Source organism: Trachinotus anak, unplaced genomic scaffold (assembly GCF_046630095.1).
Source record: "Trachinotus anak isolate AG129_WGS33_773 ecotype Australia unplaced genomic scaffold, CSIRO_AGI_Tana_v1 ptg000016l, whole genome shotgun sequence".
In the NCBI taxonomy this organism is placed as follows: Eukaryota; Metazoa; Chordata; class Actinopteri; order Carangiformes; family Carangidae; genus Trachinotus; species Trachinotus anak.
This window is the reverse complement of record NW_027273867.1, coordinates 8602780-8620194: the sequence shown is the minus strand read 5'-3', so window position 1 is coordinate 8620194 and position 17415 is coordinate 8602780. Positions and strand designations below refer to the sequence as shown.

Here is a 17415-nt window from a genome sequence, read left to right as displayed (position 1 = left end):
ATTTCCAGGTCTGAAATCGCTGAGAATTTTGACATGACTGCCATTTTTTTCCTTTAGATGATTATCATAAATGTAAACATTTCAAAGAATTTCTGCTCTAATGGAGGACACAGGATTTGCAAAGAATGCAGCAAATTCTTCACATTTTGCAGGGAATGAATGATTATGGGGGTCACTGACTGGGCCAGGGCTCAACAGTCAATTGACAGATGAGAAACGTGTCCTGGAGTGGCTTTCACTCTCTGTTATCATATACAGTATAGTGGATTACTAGTCTAGATTTCCACCATTTTCTCTTGGCTGCTCTATATGGGCTCTTTAACTTATAAATTGAGCTTGTTATCCAAGGTGAGGGTTTGCAATGAGATTTCTTTTTCACCTTTACTGGGCCACAAGGTTTAGGATCTTGACCAAGTTGTTTTGAAATGAATCAACCAACTCAGTTAATGTACCAGTTGTACCAGTCAGGTGAGGGTGATTTGCTGACTTAGAATTTAAATTGGGCTCCAGTGCCTATATATACTCACTTGACTTTTTCAGTGCTTTTTGACACTGGCAGGTATGTGAAGTTCAGCCTGCTGAAATGCCCGGCCCCCTGACTGTGGCGTTGGAATGAGGCCTGAGACAAAAATGATCTTACCACTGACTTTGAAAAGATCGAAAAGTTCAAAAAGTCAGAGCAAATCTGATGAGCAATCACAACGCCGACTCATGCGCAGAGGTTCACAGTTATAGTTTAATATTATTGGTCCTCCTTACATAGATTAATAACATTATTCCAGTCAAAAGTGGGCTTCAAGTCTTTTTTTTTTTTTTTTTTTGTTTACAGCACAAAAATAAGTAGTTACATGTTACACAGCAGAAACAGTTTTTGTATCTCAGAGGTCTTTTAAAAGGTTTTGTCCATGTGGGTTTTCCAGCCAGGTAGGAGGCCAGCTGGTTTTGATGCTGGGTCCGTCCTTCAGAGAGTTATGATATGCTGCCACCTGAGGGCGATTAGAGCACTCTACACACAGTTCTTCAGGGAGAAGCCAGACACAACGTTAGGCAACTTGATAACTTTGGGAGGAGCAGGCATGATGATGGCACGCTTGAGATAGCAGCGGCGCCTGGGACAACAAATCAACAACAGCTCGTAAATACAGATGTAAACAAACAATAGTGTTTGATAGAGTTAAATGTCAGATGATTTGTAGATATATCTTGAATTCCTGGTTCAATTTGATTAAAGACAAACATATAATATTATTATTTATGTAGGTTTGCATGCATGCATAAAGAATAATGTACCTGTAAACAGGGCTGAGGAAGCTTTGATTGACGTAGGTGTAGAACTGGCAGTTCGGATCTGCAGAACAGGTCCTCTGACATGTGTCTGGATCATCCATCAGCTCAAAGCGAATGTCAGAACCTTTGAAATCCACTCCTTCATGAGACACCTTCAGCCAGTCTGTGAGCAGAGACACAGGGTCAGACTGCTCCTGCTCTACAAACTACAGAAATACAACACTAACAATAAAATGAAAGGATGGATAGATAAACATCCATATGAGCTAAATGACTCCAGTGTTTGTCTTAGTAGATTGCTTAATATCCAAATTTAAAATAAGAGTGATTGTCACTTATCTACACATATCATGTAAGAGCAAAATTTCAGAGGTTTGGTTTATCATTGCCTCTAAAATGAATGAACAATGTTGCCACAAAATTCACTAACTCACGAACTCACTAACGAACTAAATGGAACCATGAATGCCAGTTCATAGCTGGTCTGTGGTCTGTGCTGGTCTAATGAAGGTGTTAGTGTTGGTCAGTGATACATACTGTTATCCATTTGACAGAAGTGCACTGGTAGACCAGATGTGACTCCCTCTTTGGCTTCGGTCACCATTTCATTTGGGTTGTTCATTAAATTACAATTGAAGTTACGACTGCAAGAACAATGAAAATGAAGTTTCAAATAAAAGTAAAGTAATGAAATGTTTGACCCCTTGGGACAGTTAAGATAACCAATGTACCAATGTACTGCTGCTGTCTTATTGGACAACGTTTGTGTATTTGCCACATGAGAGAGATACAGTTTTACTGAGAGAGTTTGTCAAACAGATGCTACCTGTCATATGAGAAGTAGGTACAGCGTGGATTAACAGAGCACAGTGCCTGACAGTGTTCAGGAGAGGCAGCGGGCAGGGTCTCAGAGTTGTTCCCTGGGATCTCAGTGTTTTCAAAAAGCTCGCTCTGACATGCTGGACAAAACACAGGTAATATAATAAGGAAGCGTGCACAAGGATGTGTTTCTGATGCTATGACTTTTGCAATTAATGTTTGCCTACCTGGTGAGAAGTACTGAGTTATTTCTATGTTGTGGGAGAATCCAGAGAAAACATTAGCCTTCCTGTTTACAGTCGGAGTCCTTGGTACCGTCCAGCTGAATTTAAGATGACATTTGTACCTGAAACAGACCAATAAAATACAGTTATTGAATGATAGACCCTGCTACGTCTCTCCGTCCTCCTGGAGTTTTGTCAAGTCTGAGGAAATAACACACGATCTCACTGCGATATCACCAGGGTTACGTCATCTTTGGCTTGGAGACAAGAAATGTTATCAAAAAGGTGGCATTATAAACTGTTTGAGGGATGCCAACAAAAGATGCTATCAAGCTCAACTATGGCAAATGTAGGATCTATACGTTTTAGAGCTTGACCTCCTAGCCTATCCTCTCCAGATTAGACTGAGGTAGGACTGGCTACTTAATTAACACACTGACACAGAAATACAGAAACAAATAAATGTGGAAATGCAGAAATAAAATAAATAAATAAATAAATGTAGACATACATAAATGAATAGATAATCTTAAAATGCATAAATAAGTAAATAAAAGAAAAAGTAAATTTAAAAAAATTCAATGCCAACATATTTTTGTTTTGCATTCATGTATTTGATTATTTATTTATTTATGTATACTTTAATTTTTTGTCCCTCTTTAGCCTGAGGTAGGACTGCCCACCTAATTAACATACAGACACAGAAATGCAGAAATGAATAAATGTGCAAATGTGCAAATGCATAAATAAATAAATGTAGAAATACATTTTGCAATGCATCAATAAATAAATGAATAAATATATTAATGAATGAATACATAAATAAATAAATGTAAAACTACAGATTTTTTCATTCAAAATGTTTTAATTTTGCATTTATTTATGTGTTAATTTATTTATGTATGAATTTATTTATTTACTTGTACTTATGTTATTTTTTGTCCCTCTTACATAACTGTTTGTTTTCCAGTTGGGGATCTTTGCTGCATATCATACCCTCTGTTTCCCCGCTGAGATTTATCTCAACCAATGAGTTTACCTCTACCCCTAGAGCAAACATGTCTTCAAGAGATGACAATTTAAGTTAAACTGCCAAGTAACATTGCTAACTAACATGCTACCTAGATTTACCTTATCTTCTCTGGTGTGAAACTGTCATTCACAAAGGTAAAGAACTGACAATAAGGGTCCTGTGTGCAGACCCTCTGACACTCCTCATAGTTGGCTGTGAACAAGGATCTGTAGTCTGCCCCAAAGAAGTCCACATTCTGGTACACCCGGGACAGACATGGTACTGGCAGACAAACAGATAGATGACAAACAGCAGATAGACAGTGAATGATAAAGAGAACTTGACCGTACATCGCTAAATTAATAAATGGTTTTAGTAATAGTTTAAAATGTTTGTGAGCCTACATGGAGGTGGGTTGCAGGATTTGAGAGAAAAGCCAGAGGTGACACCCTTTAGTGGAGCCTGGACTTCGGGCTTTCCAGAGGGAGTAGATTTGAGGTAGCAGTAGAAGTGCCTGCAGAGAGGGGTTGATGATTATATGCACAAAATTATTAAAATGGAAAACTGAAATATGACAGTTACATGTATTCAGACCATTTGTAATGACACCTGAAATTTAGCAAAAGTGCCTCCTATTTCTCTTGATCATCTTTGAGATGTTTCTACACCATGATTGGAGTCCACTTGTGGTAAATTCAGCTGAATGGACATGATTTGGAAAGGCATACAACAAGGTCTCCTAGGTGACAATGCATATCAGAGCAAAAACCAAGACATGAGATGGAAGGATAGATGCAGAGAAGGATAGATAGATAGATAGATAGATAGATAGATAGATAGATAGATAGATAGATAGATAGATAGGTAGATAGATGGATAGATAGATAGATAGATAGATAGATAGATAGATAGATAGATAGATAGATAGATAGATAGATAGATAGATAGATAGATAGATAGATAGATAGGTAGATAGATGGATAGATAGATAGATAGATAGATAGATAGATAGATAGATAGATAGATAGATAGATAGATAGATAGATAGAAGTGCAGATCAGTGCAAACAGATGCTAAACTCAAGCGATTCGGCAGAGGTAGAGGAGTTATAAAATTTGATGGCAGTTGGGAGGAATGACCTCCTGTACTGCTCTCTAGCACAGAGAGGCAGGAGCAGCCTGTGACTGAAGGTGCTCCTGAGTTTGTGCAGTGTAGGGTGTAGGGGGTGTGACACATTGTCCATGATTGTCCGCAATTTGGTTAGCATTCTGTCCTCAGCCACTTCCCCCACCATGGCAAGTCTAGCCCAAACAACAGACCCGGCCTTTTTAATAAGTTATTTAGTCAGTTAGATTGGCTCTAAGACAACCTCTCCTCAGTCAAAGATGCATGACAGCTGCTTGAAGTTTGCAAAAAAAGCTAAAGGACTCTCAGACTGTGAGAAACAAAATTCTCTGGTCTGAAGAAACAAGATTGAAATGTTTGGTCTAAATCCTAAGCATCATGCCCAGATGATAACCAGGCACTGCTCATTGTGGTAGCATCATGCTGTGGGGTTGTTTTTGAGTAGGAGGGACAGAAGAGACTGGTCACAGTTGATACAGAGATATCGTTAATGAAAACCTGGTCCAAAGAGCTCAGGACCTCAGACTGGGCTGAAGGTTGGCTTTCCATCAGATCAATGGCCCTAAGCACAGCTAGGACAACACAAGAGTGGGCTCTGTCCTGACCTGAACCTGAATCTCTATAGAGAGACAGTCCAACAAGAGTCCCAGTCCAACCTGACAGAGCCTGAGAAGAAGAATGGCAGAAAATCCATGTGTGCAGAGCTTGTCACGTCACACCGAAGAAGACTCAAGGCTGTAATCGATGTCAAAGATGCTTCAACTAAGTAGTGATTAAAGGGTCTGAATACTTATGTCAGTGTGATATTTCAGTTTATCCTTTGTAATAAATTTGAATTTTAACTTTGTCATAGTGTGTCATACCCGTTATCTCTGGTCCAGTCAGCTCGAACATAGGTAAAGAAGAGACATGAATGGTGCTGGGTACACAGCTGCTGACAATGCTCCACATCAGGAGAGTAGAGAAATGTTATGTCTGTTCCTGGGAAATCCACATTCTCCAGAAGCTCACTTCTACATTCTGTAGAAACTGAAAAAAAGGCAGAGACACTCTTTACATGTACAAGTAGACCTATATTTAAGTGATTTTACAACGTGGTAAGTTGTAAAATAATAGAGATTAAACATGTGGTCACACTGACATCCTGTAATTACAATATGTAGTGTATTACCTTGACCAAAGGAGAGGCTGCAGACAGAGAGCAGACCCACCAAAATCAAATGGATTTGCATCTTCTTGGTTTTGCTGATGTGCTGCAGAGGAAAATAAGATGACTGAAGCACAACTGGAGTAAAGGGGTGGCTCTGCAATGGCATTTATACATTTGATCTATTTGTACAACCAATTGTTGACACAGTCAGTGACTGGCTCACGAGGACCCATATACAACTACCTCAATGTGCACCAACCAAGTGCCAATATTTCTTACCTACCTTTATAGTTGATCCATGGCTCAGCTTCAGATTGGCAAAATACATGGTTGGCCTCAAGTTCTTCAAACATTAAGTCAAATTAGACTTCCATTTTAGAGGTATTCCTAACCAAGGCTTACATTAGTCTGGTCCTTGTTATGTAACCAAAGTGTAACGCTGAAGGTAGGCTATATTGACTGTTTCAGAGTCCAGGTTAAAATCAACATTTGGATGTTCTGATACCAACACCTGCACATTTATTCTCTGCTGATCTATTTCGTAACTCGCTGGATTCTGTTACTGAATCATAGTTTTACTTTTTTTGAACACTTTTTGCTTCAGGAGTTCTTGCTCTTCTTCAAGTCCTTCTAACCATTACATAATAACATGAGTGGGGATGAAACATGGCTTGGAGGCCTGAAACTGCCCAGTCACATGCAGTGATAATGGTTTCATTTGCCTTGAGTCCAGGCTGAAGGACTAAATAGCTCAGTGAAATGCTGATTGTACAGCATCAATTTCCAAAAAAGTTGGGACACTGTGCAAAATTTCAATAAAAACAGAATGTGATCATGTGCAAATCATGTAAACCCATATTTAATTGAAAACAGAACAAAGACAACATACCAAATGGTAAAAGCTGAAATTTTTGTTTTATGAAATATATATTCTCAATGTGAATTTGATGGCTGTGATCTTCAGGTCCTCAAGTGACATTACATTAAAAACATTTTTCTTTTATTTTACTTTTTTGCTCTTGCTTTTAACTCTGTGTTTTCTTTTGTTTTTATGCTGTTTTATGCTGTTCTTTTTTGTCTTTATGTAAAGCACATTGAGTTGCCCTGGTAGGAAATGCGCTATATAAATAAAAATGCCTTGCCTTGATGCCAGCAACACGTTTCAAAAAGTTGAGACAGGGGAATGTTTACCACTGTGTTCATCACTTCTTTTAACAACACTCTCTATGTTTGAGAACTGAGGAGATCAGTTTCTGGAGTTTCGAAAGTGAAATGAGGATTTCAACTGCTCAACAGGACTGCAGACAGGCCAGTTTAGCATTCGGACTCTTCTACTACGGAGCCATGCTGTTGTAATACTTGCAGAATGTGGTTTGGCATTGTCTTGCAGAAATATGCAAGGCCTTCTCTGAAAAAGACGTTGTGTGGATGGCAGCATATGTTGCTCCGAAACCTGCATGTATCGTTCAGCATTAATGAAGCCTTCCCAGATGTGCAAGCTACCCAAGCCATGGGCACTAATCAATCCCCCCACCACCACAGATGCTGGCTTTTGAACTGTGCACTGATAACAAGCTGGATGGTCCCTCTCATATTTAGTCCAGAGTACTAAATATTTTGTTGATGAATATATATATTCATCAGACCACAGGACAGTTTTCCGGCAACGTTTTTCATGTTTAGATATGGTTTCTTCTTTGCATGGTAGTGTTTCAACCTGCATTTGTGGATGAAGGAACAAACTGTGTTCACAGACAGTGGTTTTCAGAAGTGTTCCTGAGCCCATGCAGTTATTTCCACTATAGAATCATATCTGTTTTTAATGCAATGTCACCTGAGGACCTGAAGATCACGGCCATCCAATACTGATTTTTGGCCTTGCCACTTGCACATAAAGATTTCTCTGGATTCTCTGAATCTTTTAATGATATTATGAACTAGAGACTCTGCCTCTCTGGCAGGCTCTTTTTTTTTCTCTTTTTAGCATTACATAACTTTTCCAGTCTTATGTTGCCCCTCTCCCAACTTTTTGAAACGTGTTGCTGGCATCAAATTCAAATTGAATATATATTTTTCATAAAAAAATTAAATGTCAGCATTTCAACATTTGATATGTTGTCTTTATTTATCTATATTTTACACAGTCTCCCAACTTTCTTGGAAACGGGGTTGTAAAAACACCACGAGGGCTTTAACCCAGACAATGCTCGTTTGTGGTCTTGGTGTAATAACATTTAAAAATGTAAAAGTTCATGTTTGGTTTATTGAACTGTGTTGCCAGTTGCTGGCCAAACACACAATGGCAGGTAAACTGAAAATGCAGGTCAAAAAACAGAATGAGGATAAACCAAACATCAGTATAAGCATCACTGGTTTATTTAGGTTTACTGACCTCTGCTGTCCAAATTCAAAAGGTGCAGGAATTAAAATAGATATTTCACCTCAACCCCATAAAAAAGTGATATCCAAAATTCAAACTTGCCATTTGGTTGGATGCCTCTGGCCAAATGTTTTGGTGTAGAAACCTACACTTATAGTTTAATACCATTGCTCCTCTTGCACAGACTGCAGTAAAACTTATTCCAGTCAAAAGTGGGCTAAAGGATAGCTAAACCGATATTGATATGAATAGAAAAGGTGAAACTGAAAGTTGTTTTTTATTGTTTTTGTTTACAGCACAAAAAAGAAATGTCTGTTGTTTAAGTCATTAACAAATCAAGCACAGTAACAGCAAATGCTGGTCACCTTAAGTAGTGCAATGCAAGGAGTGGTTACATATCACACAGCAGGGACAGTTTGTGTGTGTTTGAATCTCAGAGGTCTTTCAAAAGGTCTTGTCCCTGTGGGTTCTCCAGCCAGGTAGGAGGCCAGCTGGCTTTGATGCTGGGTCTGTCCTTCAGAGAGTTGTAGTACGCTGCCAACTTAGGGTAACGCTCTTCAGATAACCTACAGAATGGAGAACAGTTTAAATGGGTTCATTGCTTTTTTATTATCCTTTCATGCATCCTGTGGTGCAGCTTGAAGTAATTTTCAGTCATTCAGTCCACTTACCCAAAACGGAAGACATAAGCGATGGTTGGATAAACAATCACATCAGCCAGTGAAAAGGTCTTTCCTGCCAGGAAAGAGCCTGAGACCTAGAAAGCAGCACAGGAGAGTTGAGGTTACATTCATATCAACTAAGATACTAATGAAAACTCCTGCGCTGTACTCTGTTCATCTGCTACTATTCCTGTGAACATTTACAACGTACCTACATATTATATTATATTATATTAGTAAATTTATTATTATTTTTATAGGTGCATGTGCATGTAATGAAGTTTGACATTGAGCTTATTCACTCTTTGCCAAGAGTCAAGACACAGCAGAACTTAGCTTAGTTTAGCGTAAAGACGGGAGACGGGGAAACAGCTAGCCTGCCTGAATCCAAAGGAAACAAAAACCTGGTATTAACCCCTCTAAAGCTCACTGAGTAATAACCAATTCCTTAAATACAATCCTTCACTGATTAAGTAAGTAATTCCTACTCTGAGCACATAACCCAATTCAAAATTACAAACGGTCGATTTTACACTTAAGTTCTTGAAGACTCATTACATGTATTTATTCATTTGAACTTAAAATATATCTTAAAAAAAAAAAAAACAATAGTTCAAAATGCCGCTGCTGCTGGACTGTTACAGGGAACTTACAGAAGAGAACTCCTTTTATGCACCACATGTAACTACAGAGTCCCTGAGCTTTTGTCACTTCAGTTAAATCCTACCTTTGCAGCTTTCTATCTTTTGTAAATGTCTTGTGTGTCTGATGCTGTTGTATTTCTTGTGCGGATTTACCTTCTGCAGGTATCCCTCCCACAGCTTCATCTCAGCGATCAGAGCCTCTCTGTTTCTCTTCACAGCAGAGTCGTGTCTCTCGCCCTCTGGGACCTTCCAGTTGTAGTAGATAACGTCCGCTGAAAGAAAAAAAAAGAAAAAGAAATAAATAAAAGTCAAACAGGAATTCAGCTGTGATAGTCGAGGAATGACAACTACAAGACATATTGATAAAATCTATCCAAACATTGTACAACATCGACTCCCACACTGTGCTGAGACTGATTGGTTTCATTTCCCTTCAGCGGTTGAGGGTGGGGTCCGTCAGGACATTGTTATGCAATATCAGTTTCAAACTAAAGACAATAAAAGCTGCTCAATGAAAGTTTAAAGCAGCGGAAAAGAATTTGTTCACATGCGCATCATTGCAGCTCCCTTCTTTTTGCACCCCCAAGTACTCTGTCTCATGACTTCAGTTTTGCATGTAAGCTAGTCTGAGCATGTGATCCTTTGTGGGATTAACATGTGACCTCTCAACATCACTACCTGTTTTAAGGGGTACACCACGTACTTCATGCACTGTGCTATGGCTTAATTATGTGAATGTGCAGTTCATTAGTGCATGGCATGTGTTTTCAACAACTCAGGTCTCTTGGGGGGCGGAGCAGCTGATGTTCAGCTTCCTCTGAGGAGCCTCACCTAAGATATGAAGTCCCAGTGGTGTAAAGGTTGCAGTTTGGTGTATGATGTTGCCAAGTGCAATGTCAGATAAAGTCCCCAAAGGCAGACCTCTGAATGGCAACAACAACTCGAGCCATAAAGTTACAGCTGAGGAAAAAGCTTTAGCAGCCTGGTTAGATATTAATAAAACACTAAATCCAAGTGGTTCAAAAGTAGTTTGGAGGAACTAACATCTGATACAGCATCATTAAGATGCAGATTTACAGAATCAGATGATTATCCCCTGCAAAACAGCAGTGAAACACCTCAGCTTTTGCATGTCAAGGTGAACATACCCATTTTCTGATTGAGCGTAAGACCCTCGAACATGCGCTGGTACATCAGCGCCAGCTCAGCGGGGCAGTCAGGGGTCAGCTTGTTTCCCTGGGACTTGAACTGACTCTGTTATTGGAGACATGAAAAGAGCAACCATTATGAACAGCTGCATGGAGCTCTGGTTTCTTCTCCTCTGCAGTATAAGGTTTCCGTTTGTCTGCAAAGCATTGTTCAACACCAATAGTGCATGGATTACGCCTACTTATTAACTCCTTGGCGGAAACTGGCTTCATGAAATTTTAACTAGGCTCAAGTTCAGCACTTTGGCCAAGTTCTCACCTCCAGGTACAGGCACGCGCCGTAGGACTCGTTCAGGACATAGTTCCCATGTTTGAAGGAAGGAAGCTTTAAGAAAGATAGAGTGGAATTAAAACTAATTAAAGTTGAGGCATTCTTATTTGTTTCTCTAAAATGAAGTGCATTTCAGGGAAAACCCAAACTGACAGTGGTCAGCAGGTAAATGGAGTGCATAGAATTAACTTACCTGACCCCTGGGATTCATGCTCATGACCTCTGGAGATTTGTGCTCCATTTTCTCGAAGGAGAGCAGTTTGTGGTTGTAGCCCTGCAGGTTCTTCTCCTCCAGAGCGATCATCACCCTCCAGCAGGGAGGAGAGCCGGAGCCCCACAGCAGAGTCATGTCCTTGGCCATGGTTTCCGAGTGAACTGCTGCGCCTGACAGTGACTGAATTGATGAATGGAGGAAGGAGTGGAATGTGAAGCTGGAGTGTGACTGAACCCTGGTTTTATAACAACCTACACTCCCTCCACCTCCGGATTGGTGGAATTAAGTCCCATCCCATTTTTGTGTTATCAACAAAGATTGGTGACTAAAGACAGCTAAGATGGTTCACGCCCTGTCCAGGCATGTTAACCCCCATCCCCCACCCCTCCTGTAACTCAGGGCAGCATGATGTCTTATTAAAATACATATGCTTATTTTTATTCACGGCACACATCAGCTGGTTGCGTTTATAAACTACTTAAATGTGGATTACATCTCTCTAGCTGCATGTATCTCCAGGCATTAGCAAAGCCAAATGTGTGGAGGAGTGACTTCTCTTGCTTTGTATTAATGCTCTTTGTTCTCATGTGCCGCTCATGAAATATGGGCAAGAGGGAAACATGAACCCTGCACTAAAATCATGCAATTTTGTACACTGGTAGGAAGTTACAAAGATAACACTTAAACACTGAAATTGCAACTAATAATGACACTATTCACTTATGTCAGAACTGTACTTTGAAATATAGTTTTATGGTAAAAATAACTAAGATAAAAACAAGCATAAAACATTTTTTTTTTTTTTAAAGGCAGGAAGAAAGTATCTGTATTCTTGCTGTGTTGTAGTGATTTTGAGTGTGTGTTACTCATCCTTACAGGGTTTATAGGGATCTGATGGCTGCAATTGTTTTTATACATGCCCCACCATTACTAATGTTTCGTATTATCTTGGTTCATTCTGGTTGGTTTTGATTTTGAACTATTTCCACAGGGATTTGCTGTCTTCCTGTTGAGCCCGTGCTTCATCCTAAACTTCGATCATTGTAAACTCACAGTGACTCAGCACTTTCCACTCACCTCTACACACACACAGACAAAACCAGTTCTGGCCTCAGTCATGCAAACTAAACAAGCAAATCTCTGCTCAATGTAATCAACACCACCTATCTAAATTATGCTCACATTTGAGACCGAATAGAAAAAAAAAACAACAACTGTGCACCCATTGTTCAGGTACAGTTTGCAGCTTCTTCTTTGTGCCTCTCCCTCCGAGTCTGTTGTGTTTTTGAACAGCTGCCAGCGTCAGCACTACAGCGAGTGATGTAATCTGTGTGTGAGCAAGTGACCCAGATCCCTGTCATGTGTTTGTAACAACCATCTCCCTGAAGAAAAAAAGACACATTCAATTAGTTTATGTTTCTGACCAGATTTGAATAATTTCTCCACATCTCTGCTGGTGTAGTTTTTGTTTTTTTTTTCGAAAATTCTTTGTCGATAACAAAAACCTCCCTGTGTCTTCCACTGTGTGCACACGGTGTCTTTGTTGAGTGTTTCCCGTGCGTGTGACAGACAGTTTCTCAGTGTCATTCTGCTTTTCTTTTTTTTTTTTTTTTTTTGATGGCAAGATATGTCATCACACAAAAGCCAAGGTGTTATACAGGAAAAAATCCAACTAGTTTTTCTACAATTCACCAGATGAATTACTCGGAATATTTTAGTCCTAGTTTTTTTTTTTTTTTGTAAGTTTAATACATGGTTTGATGACCTTTTTCTTTTTTTTTTTTTTAAATGTCATTGTTAGATTATTGTCTCATGCTTATATTGTCCTGTGTACACAGGGCGTCCAGGCAGAAGAGTGACCATGAACTGCTCTCAGTGGGCCACCCTGTGTAAATAAGGTCGAGGATGAATAAACGGATGAACATATTACACAAGATTCAGGTTGTGGTTTTTGTTTTTAAAGTAGAGGCTCTGTGGGAAGGATGAAGTTCTCGGATAAATACAAATACTGACTAATTTCACCCCACTGGTTACAGGAGGCTTCTTTTTTTTGCTCAGGTCGGGTTTTTATTTTGGAATGTCACACATTTGGTGTTACAGGCTGACTGTCAGTGTGTGATCATCAGCATGACTTCACTGTTGGCTGGATGGGGCAGCCCCATGGTAGTTATTTTGTCTCTTTCAAATAAAAGACCAACTGCTCCTGCAATCATCAGCCGATGGGGCAAAACAGGGGAAGCCCCAAGTCCAAAGTGTGAGCTCAGAGAAAAACCTAAAACATTCAACAGGTAGATCAGATTCAGGGTCCAAGACGAGAGCCAGAATGTCTTCTAAAGGTCGAGCTCATATATGTGTAAAACACCTCTACGCGGGTGTAATCCGACATCCAGGACTGTGGATGTCAGACAGTAAACTCTTTGAGACAGTGAATGTCTCAGAGAGACTGTGCAATCGGCATGAAATGCAAAATCATGCACAGGATGCGATATCGTCTCATTTATTGCATGCAAAGTCATGGTAACACAGGGCTTTCAAGTTACCTTTGTGCAGAGGAAAACCAGTTCTGGCACGGCCACTCAGCCAATAAACACGCGAGTCACGTCCTCGAAGACGCCGCCTACCTTTTCAGCTGAGATCTAATCTATGCTGCACTAGACCTGAATATAATGTTGTGTTCACGTCATAACCTTTCTTCATTTTTTACTCTCAGACTTAAGCTGTGACATCTTGATTTTATGGCCTATGCTCTAATTATAGAGCCACTCTACTGGTTTACAGTGCAGTCAACACAAAGGTTGAAACCCTACAGAAAAACTCAAAATGCATTAGAAAGCGCATCTCTAATAACCTTCGTTGTCTGGGTCAGTGGAGATTGATGTTAGATATGATGATTGATGAGACTAACATTTGACGGAAGGATGACTGCATAAACTGCATTTTCATAAACAAAATATAAAAGTTGGTTTGACAAAAGTAAAGAACCACATTTCTGCCACTGTAACACTGATGTATGTAGAACACATTGGTTAATTAATACTGTGCGTCTTTTTTCAGAAAAATAGAGGCGCTGTGTCATATTTGACAAGAGAGTTAAAAGGATATCAGACAAAAGCAGAAGCATTAATAGAGGAGCCAAACTACAACACAGCAGGCAGACGTGGCTTAAAAGTGAATGTTAATATCAGATGTCTCTGAGTGTGTCTTCTTCCGTGGGGTTCTCCAGCCAACTAGGAGGCCAGCTGGCTTTGATGCTGGGTCTCTCCTTCAACAGAGCGTAATACTCTCCCAGGTGAGGGTAACGCTCTGCGGACAACCTGTAAAACACAGAGTTCAGAAACACTTGCAGCGCGGTGTCAAGCCATACATCTGCTGGTCAGTGTGACATCGGGACGGTGCACCGGCCCTTTCCCACTCACCCGAATCTGAAGAGAGAAGCAACAGTTGGAAAAACGGTCACGTCTGCCAGCGAGAAGGACGGTCCCGCCAGGTGAGTGCCTGAGCCCAGCTGAAGAGAAAGAGGTGAAAAATACAGCACGTTTGAAAGCGTCAGTGCACTCCGAGTTTGTTTGTGTTTGTGTGTGTACTGTACACACGACTACCTTCTGCAGGTAACCCTCCCACAGTTTGAGTTCAGTGGCCAGAGCCTCTCTGTTCCTCTGCAGAGCTGAGTCGTGCCTCTCTCCCTCAGGGACGAACCAGTCATAGTAGGTGACACAATCTTAAAAAAACAAAAAAAAAATCAAGAAGAAAAACACACTTATTAACATATTGAACAGATAGCTGCTTCAGTATATCATTATATTCACAGTTTTGCTGTCTACACACCCCATAATAAACAAATCACAATTATATCATTTTGTTTTTGTTTTTTTAAAGCCTGAGTAATTCCCTATAACAGCTGGGTGTTGTAGTTTTTAGCAAATATTCCTCAAACAGGACTAAACTGTTGATTTGTTTGGGACTACTTCCAGCAGCGGATTAATACAAATTTGGTATTAACAGTAGCAGGACAGTGTTTATTTATAAACTACAGTGCAAGTCACAAGTCACAAACACTCTTTGTAGCAAGTTGAGTCTTTCTATTCTTGATTTAGGATTTTTCAACCTCTCTTCAGGCTGATCACTTCAAATTCTGAGGCATGTTTAGGCTGGCTTGCAGACAGAGCATGTTATAAGTTTTACCCACAGACGTTCAGTGATGTTCTGTGAGGAGCTTCAGCTTCTGTTTTTTTAAGTAGTTCATGTTGCAGTTTGAGTTCTTCTTCTGAGTCAGTTTCCCACTGTAAAAAACAGCCTGGCCTGTTTTCTGTGCCGCTGGCTGCTGCACAACCTCAAAGCTGATAACTTCACCTACAGTTCCTCACCTGTCTCACATGACCTAACAAGCAGATGAGTTCATGAAATCCTGAGTAGTGGGGTGTAGGAGTTTTTCTACATTTTAAGTTCCAGATATAAAAATTAAAGTGACAGTGCATTAACAATTGTTCATATTTTAATGTTTGTTTGCTGCAGGGGATGTATTTGCCCAAAATTTTGCACACAACTGCACTCTGATATAACTGTTGGAAATTCTTTCTACTTAAAAAAAAAAACCAGACTGTTTTGTGTGTAACATTGCTGCTTGAAATTAATTAATAAATATGTATTGATGACAGAATGGAAAGATTTTCCCTGATTATCCGTGCACTCTTCATTTGTGTGGTAATGAAAAAAATAAGGTGAGCTAAGGGCTCAGGTTTGGTTCGTGTCACAGCTTGGGGTCTCATTGTGGTGACACTGCAGTCTGTTTGACCTGACTACTTAGGGGATATAGTTTATTTGTCTTACTGAGTTTTTCGTAGAACGTGAGACCCTCAAACATGCGCTGGTACATCAGGGCTTGTTCCGCTGGGTTGTCTGGGATCAGTTGGTTTCCCTGGGACTTAAACTGACTCTTGACATCAGGAGAGACACACACACACACACACACACACACACACACACACACACACACACACACACACACACACAATGTTGAATCTAGTGTTAGAATCATTGCTGGAGTGGTATTTTTGTGGTTGACAGGCTGGCTCGCTCACCTCCAGGTAGAAACAGGCTGCATAGGATTCGTTTACGATGAGGTCTCCATGCTTGAAAGAGGGAAGCTTAAAGAACAAACAGGTTAGAAGCAAAGCAGATTGTTCACCTGCAATTATCTGCTATCATGAGTTTGTTTATTAGTTAAATCCAGTGTTAATGCTAATGCTACTGGGAGCTAATTAAGACGGGGGGGGGGGGAAAAACCCTGGCTCATTAGGAAGTGCTTTTAACACAGCGGGATTTGCTGATTAGCTGTATGAAGAAATGCAGCATGTGCAGTGTTATCCATCGCTGTGTCACTGCGAACATTTCCTGCACACTAACAGTACTGCCCTTGTTCCCTTGAGCTGCCACAGCTCTGTCTCATACAAGTATTGACGGGGACAGGCCAAACTGCCCTCAAAATCCGGTCAATTTCATTTGTATCTCTCTTACTGGTAAACCACATGCCCGATAAATCATGACTGGAGACTTTTCAGTGAAATGCAATGAGTCATGATGACTCGGGCCTGCTGATAAGGCACCTGCTGCAGACACGGCCCGGTGCTGCAGGTGTGCCTGACCGGGCCACAGCCACAGACGAGGCCCCGTAAGGCTGAGAGAGGACCGGCTTGATAAACTGAGTGTGAGCCGATTAAAATCTCCATCGCCGTCACTTGTCAGAAGCCTTCCTTTAAGTTTCAACAGGTTTTGTAATTTTTTTTATTTATTTGTTTTAGATTTTTTATATAAACTGAAAATGAAAGTCGAACACAAACAGAGGAAATGGCAGCTTCTCCGGGTAATGCTGAGGTCATTACGCACTTTTCACAATTTGATTTTAGGGAGGAGAGCCAGGGATAACTAGTCTGTTTCAGCTAGTCTACTAGTTACTGGTTATGGTGGGGGTTTTTTTTTGTTGTTGTTTTTTTTTTTTTCTGAAGGATGCTCCTACCTGTCCCCTGGGATTTATATCTAACACTTCTTGGGACTTGTGCTCCATTTTCTCAAAGGAGAGCAGTTTGTGGCTGTAGCCCTGCAGGTTCTTCTCCTCCAGAGCGATCATCACCCTCCAGCAGGGAGGAGAGCCGCAGCCCCACAGCAGGGTCATGTCCTGGGCCATGATGTTAGATCTACCGGCCTGAAGATTGGAGCGTCTACCTGTCACCGCTGCTGGCAAGAGAAACTAACCGTGCACAGGAAAGAGGGGATTGGATGTTATTCTTTGCACGGTTCATGTGGCCCTCAAGCTGTAATCTAAGCTCGTATTGCCACCTAGTGGCTGGGAGAAGGAAGTACAACGCACTGCCTTTCAAAATAATATCCCTTTATCATAGTTTAAAATCAAAAATTGAACACGC

At 40.4% G+C, this 17415-nt stretch overlaps 3 protein-coding genes across 6 annotated transcripts; all 3 read right to left on the bottom strand.

Moving 5' to 3' along the window:
* Positions 1-720: 720 nt before the first annotated feature.
* On the bottom strand, positions 721-6052 carry LOC139634614 (coagulation factor XI-like). 4 transcript variants are annotated; one of them, XM_071501188.1, is made up of 10 exons: positions 5901-6052; positions 5639-5771; positions 5331-5487; positions 3747-3856; positions 3462-3624; positions 2334-2452; positions 2114-2246; positions 1825-1931; positions 1291-1450; positions 721-1109 (listed from the first exon to the last, which is right to left on the bottom strand). In XM_071501188.1, exons 1-10 carry the CDS (start codon positions 5943-5945, stop codon positions 1007-1009), a joined length of 1230 nt encoding a protein of 409 aa, XP_071357289.1. In that variant the 5' UTR covers positions 5946-6052; the 3' UTR covers positions 721-1006. The 4 variants fall into 4 exon arrangements, with proteins under 4 accessions (XP_071357289.1, XP_071357288.1, XP_071357290.1 ...); XM_071501187.1 differs by having other exon boundaries at positions 5331-5496; positions 5901-6051; XM_071501189.1 differs by having other exon boundaries at positions 5331-5496; positions 5639-5720; positions 5901-6048.
* A 2203-nt stretch (positions 6053-8255) lies between these two features.
* On the bottom strand, positions 8256-11218 carry LOC139634618 (glutathione S-transferase A). The gene is made up of 6 exons (XM_071501196.1): positions 10976-11218; positions 10771-10836; positions 10452-10557; positions 9457-9575; positions 8669-8754; positions 8256-8563 (listed from the first exon to the last, which is right to left on the bottom strand). Exons 1-6 carry the CDS (start codon positions 11141-11143, stop codon positions 8431-8433), a joined length of 678 nt encoding a protein of 225 aa, XP_071357297.1. The 5' UTR covers positions 11144-11218; the 3' UTR covers positions 8256-8430.
* A 2259-nt stretch (positions 11219-13477) lies between these two features.
* On the bottom strand, positions 13478-17304 carry LOC139634617 (glutathione S-transferase A-like). Its single transcript, XM_071501195.1, has 6 exons — positions 17010-17304; positions 16075-16140; positions 15824-15929; positions 14596-14714; positions 14413-14501; positions 13478-14310 (listed from the first exon to the last, which is right to left on the bottom strand). Exons 1-6 carry the CDS (start codon positions 17175-17177, stop codon positions 14178-14180), a joined length of 681 nt encoding a protein of 226 aa, XP_071357296.1. The 5' UTR covers positions 17178-17304; the 3' UTR covers positions 13478-14177.
* Positions 17305-17415: the final 111 nt, after the last annotated feature.

Coding starts and splice junctions, on each gene's coding strand:
- LOC139634614 (XM_071501187.1), bottom strand. CDS start 5,945: ATGTATTTTGCCAATCTGAAGCTGAGCCATGGATCAACTATAAAG. Junction 5,497..5,638: donor CAGCCTCTCCTTTGGTCAAG/GTAATACACTAC, acceptor CCTTTTTTTCAG/TTTCTACAGAATGTAGAAGT. Junction 1,110..1,290: donor TTCCTCAGCCCTGTTTACAG/GTACATTATTCT, acceptor TTGTTGTCCCAG/GCGCCGCTGCTATCTCAAGC.
- LOC139634618 (XM_071501196.1), bottom strand. CDS start 11,143: ATGGCCAAGGACATGACTCTGCTGTGGGGCTCCGGCTCTCCTCCCTGC. Junction 10,837..10,975: donor GCATGAATCCCAGGGGTCAG/GTAAGTTAATTC, acceptor TCTTTCTTAAAG/CTTCCTTCCTTCAAACATGG. Junction 8,564..8,668: donor GCTTATGTCTTCCGTTTTGG/GTAAGTGGACTG, acceptor TCCATTCTGTAG/GTTATCTGAAGAGCGTTACC.
- LOC139634617 (XM_071501195.1), bottom strand. CDS start 17,177: ATGGCCCAGGACATGACCCTGCTGTGGGGCTGCGGCTCTCCTCCCTGC. Junction 16,141..17,009: donor ATATAAATCCCAGGGGACAG/GTAGGAGCATCC, acceptor TTGTTCTTTAAG/CTTCCCTCTTTCAAGCATGG. Junction 14,311..14,412: donor GCTTCTCTCTTCAGATTCGG/GTGAGTGGGAAA, acceptor TGTGTTTTACAG/GTTGTCCGCAGAGCGTTACC.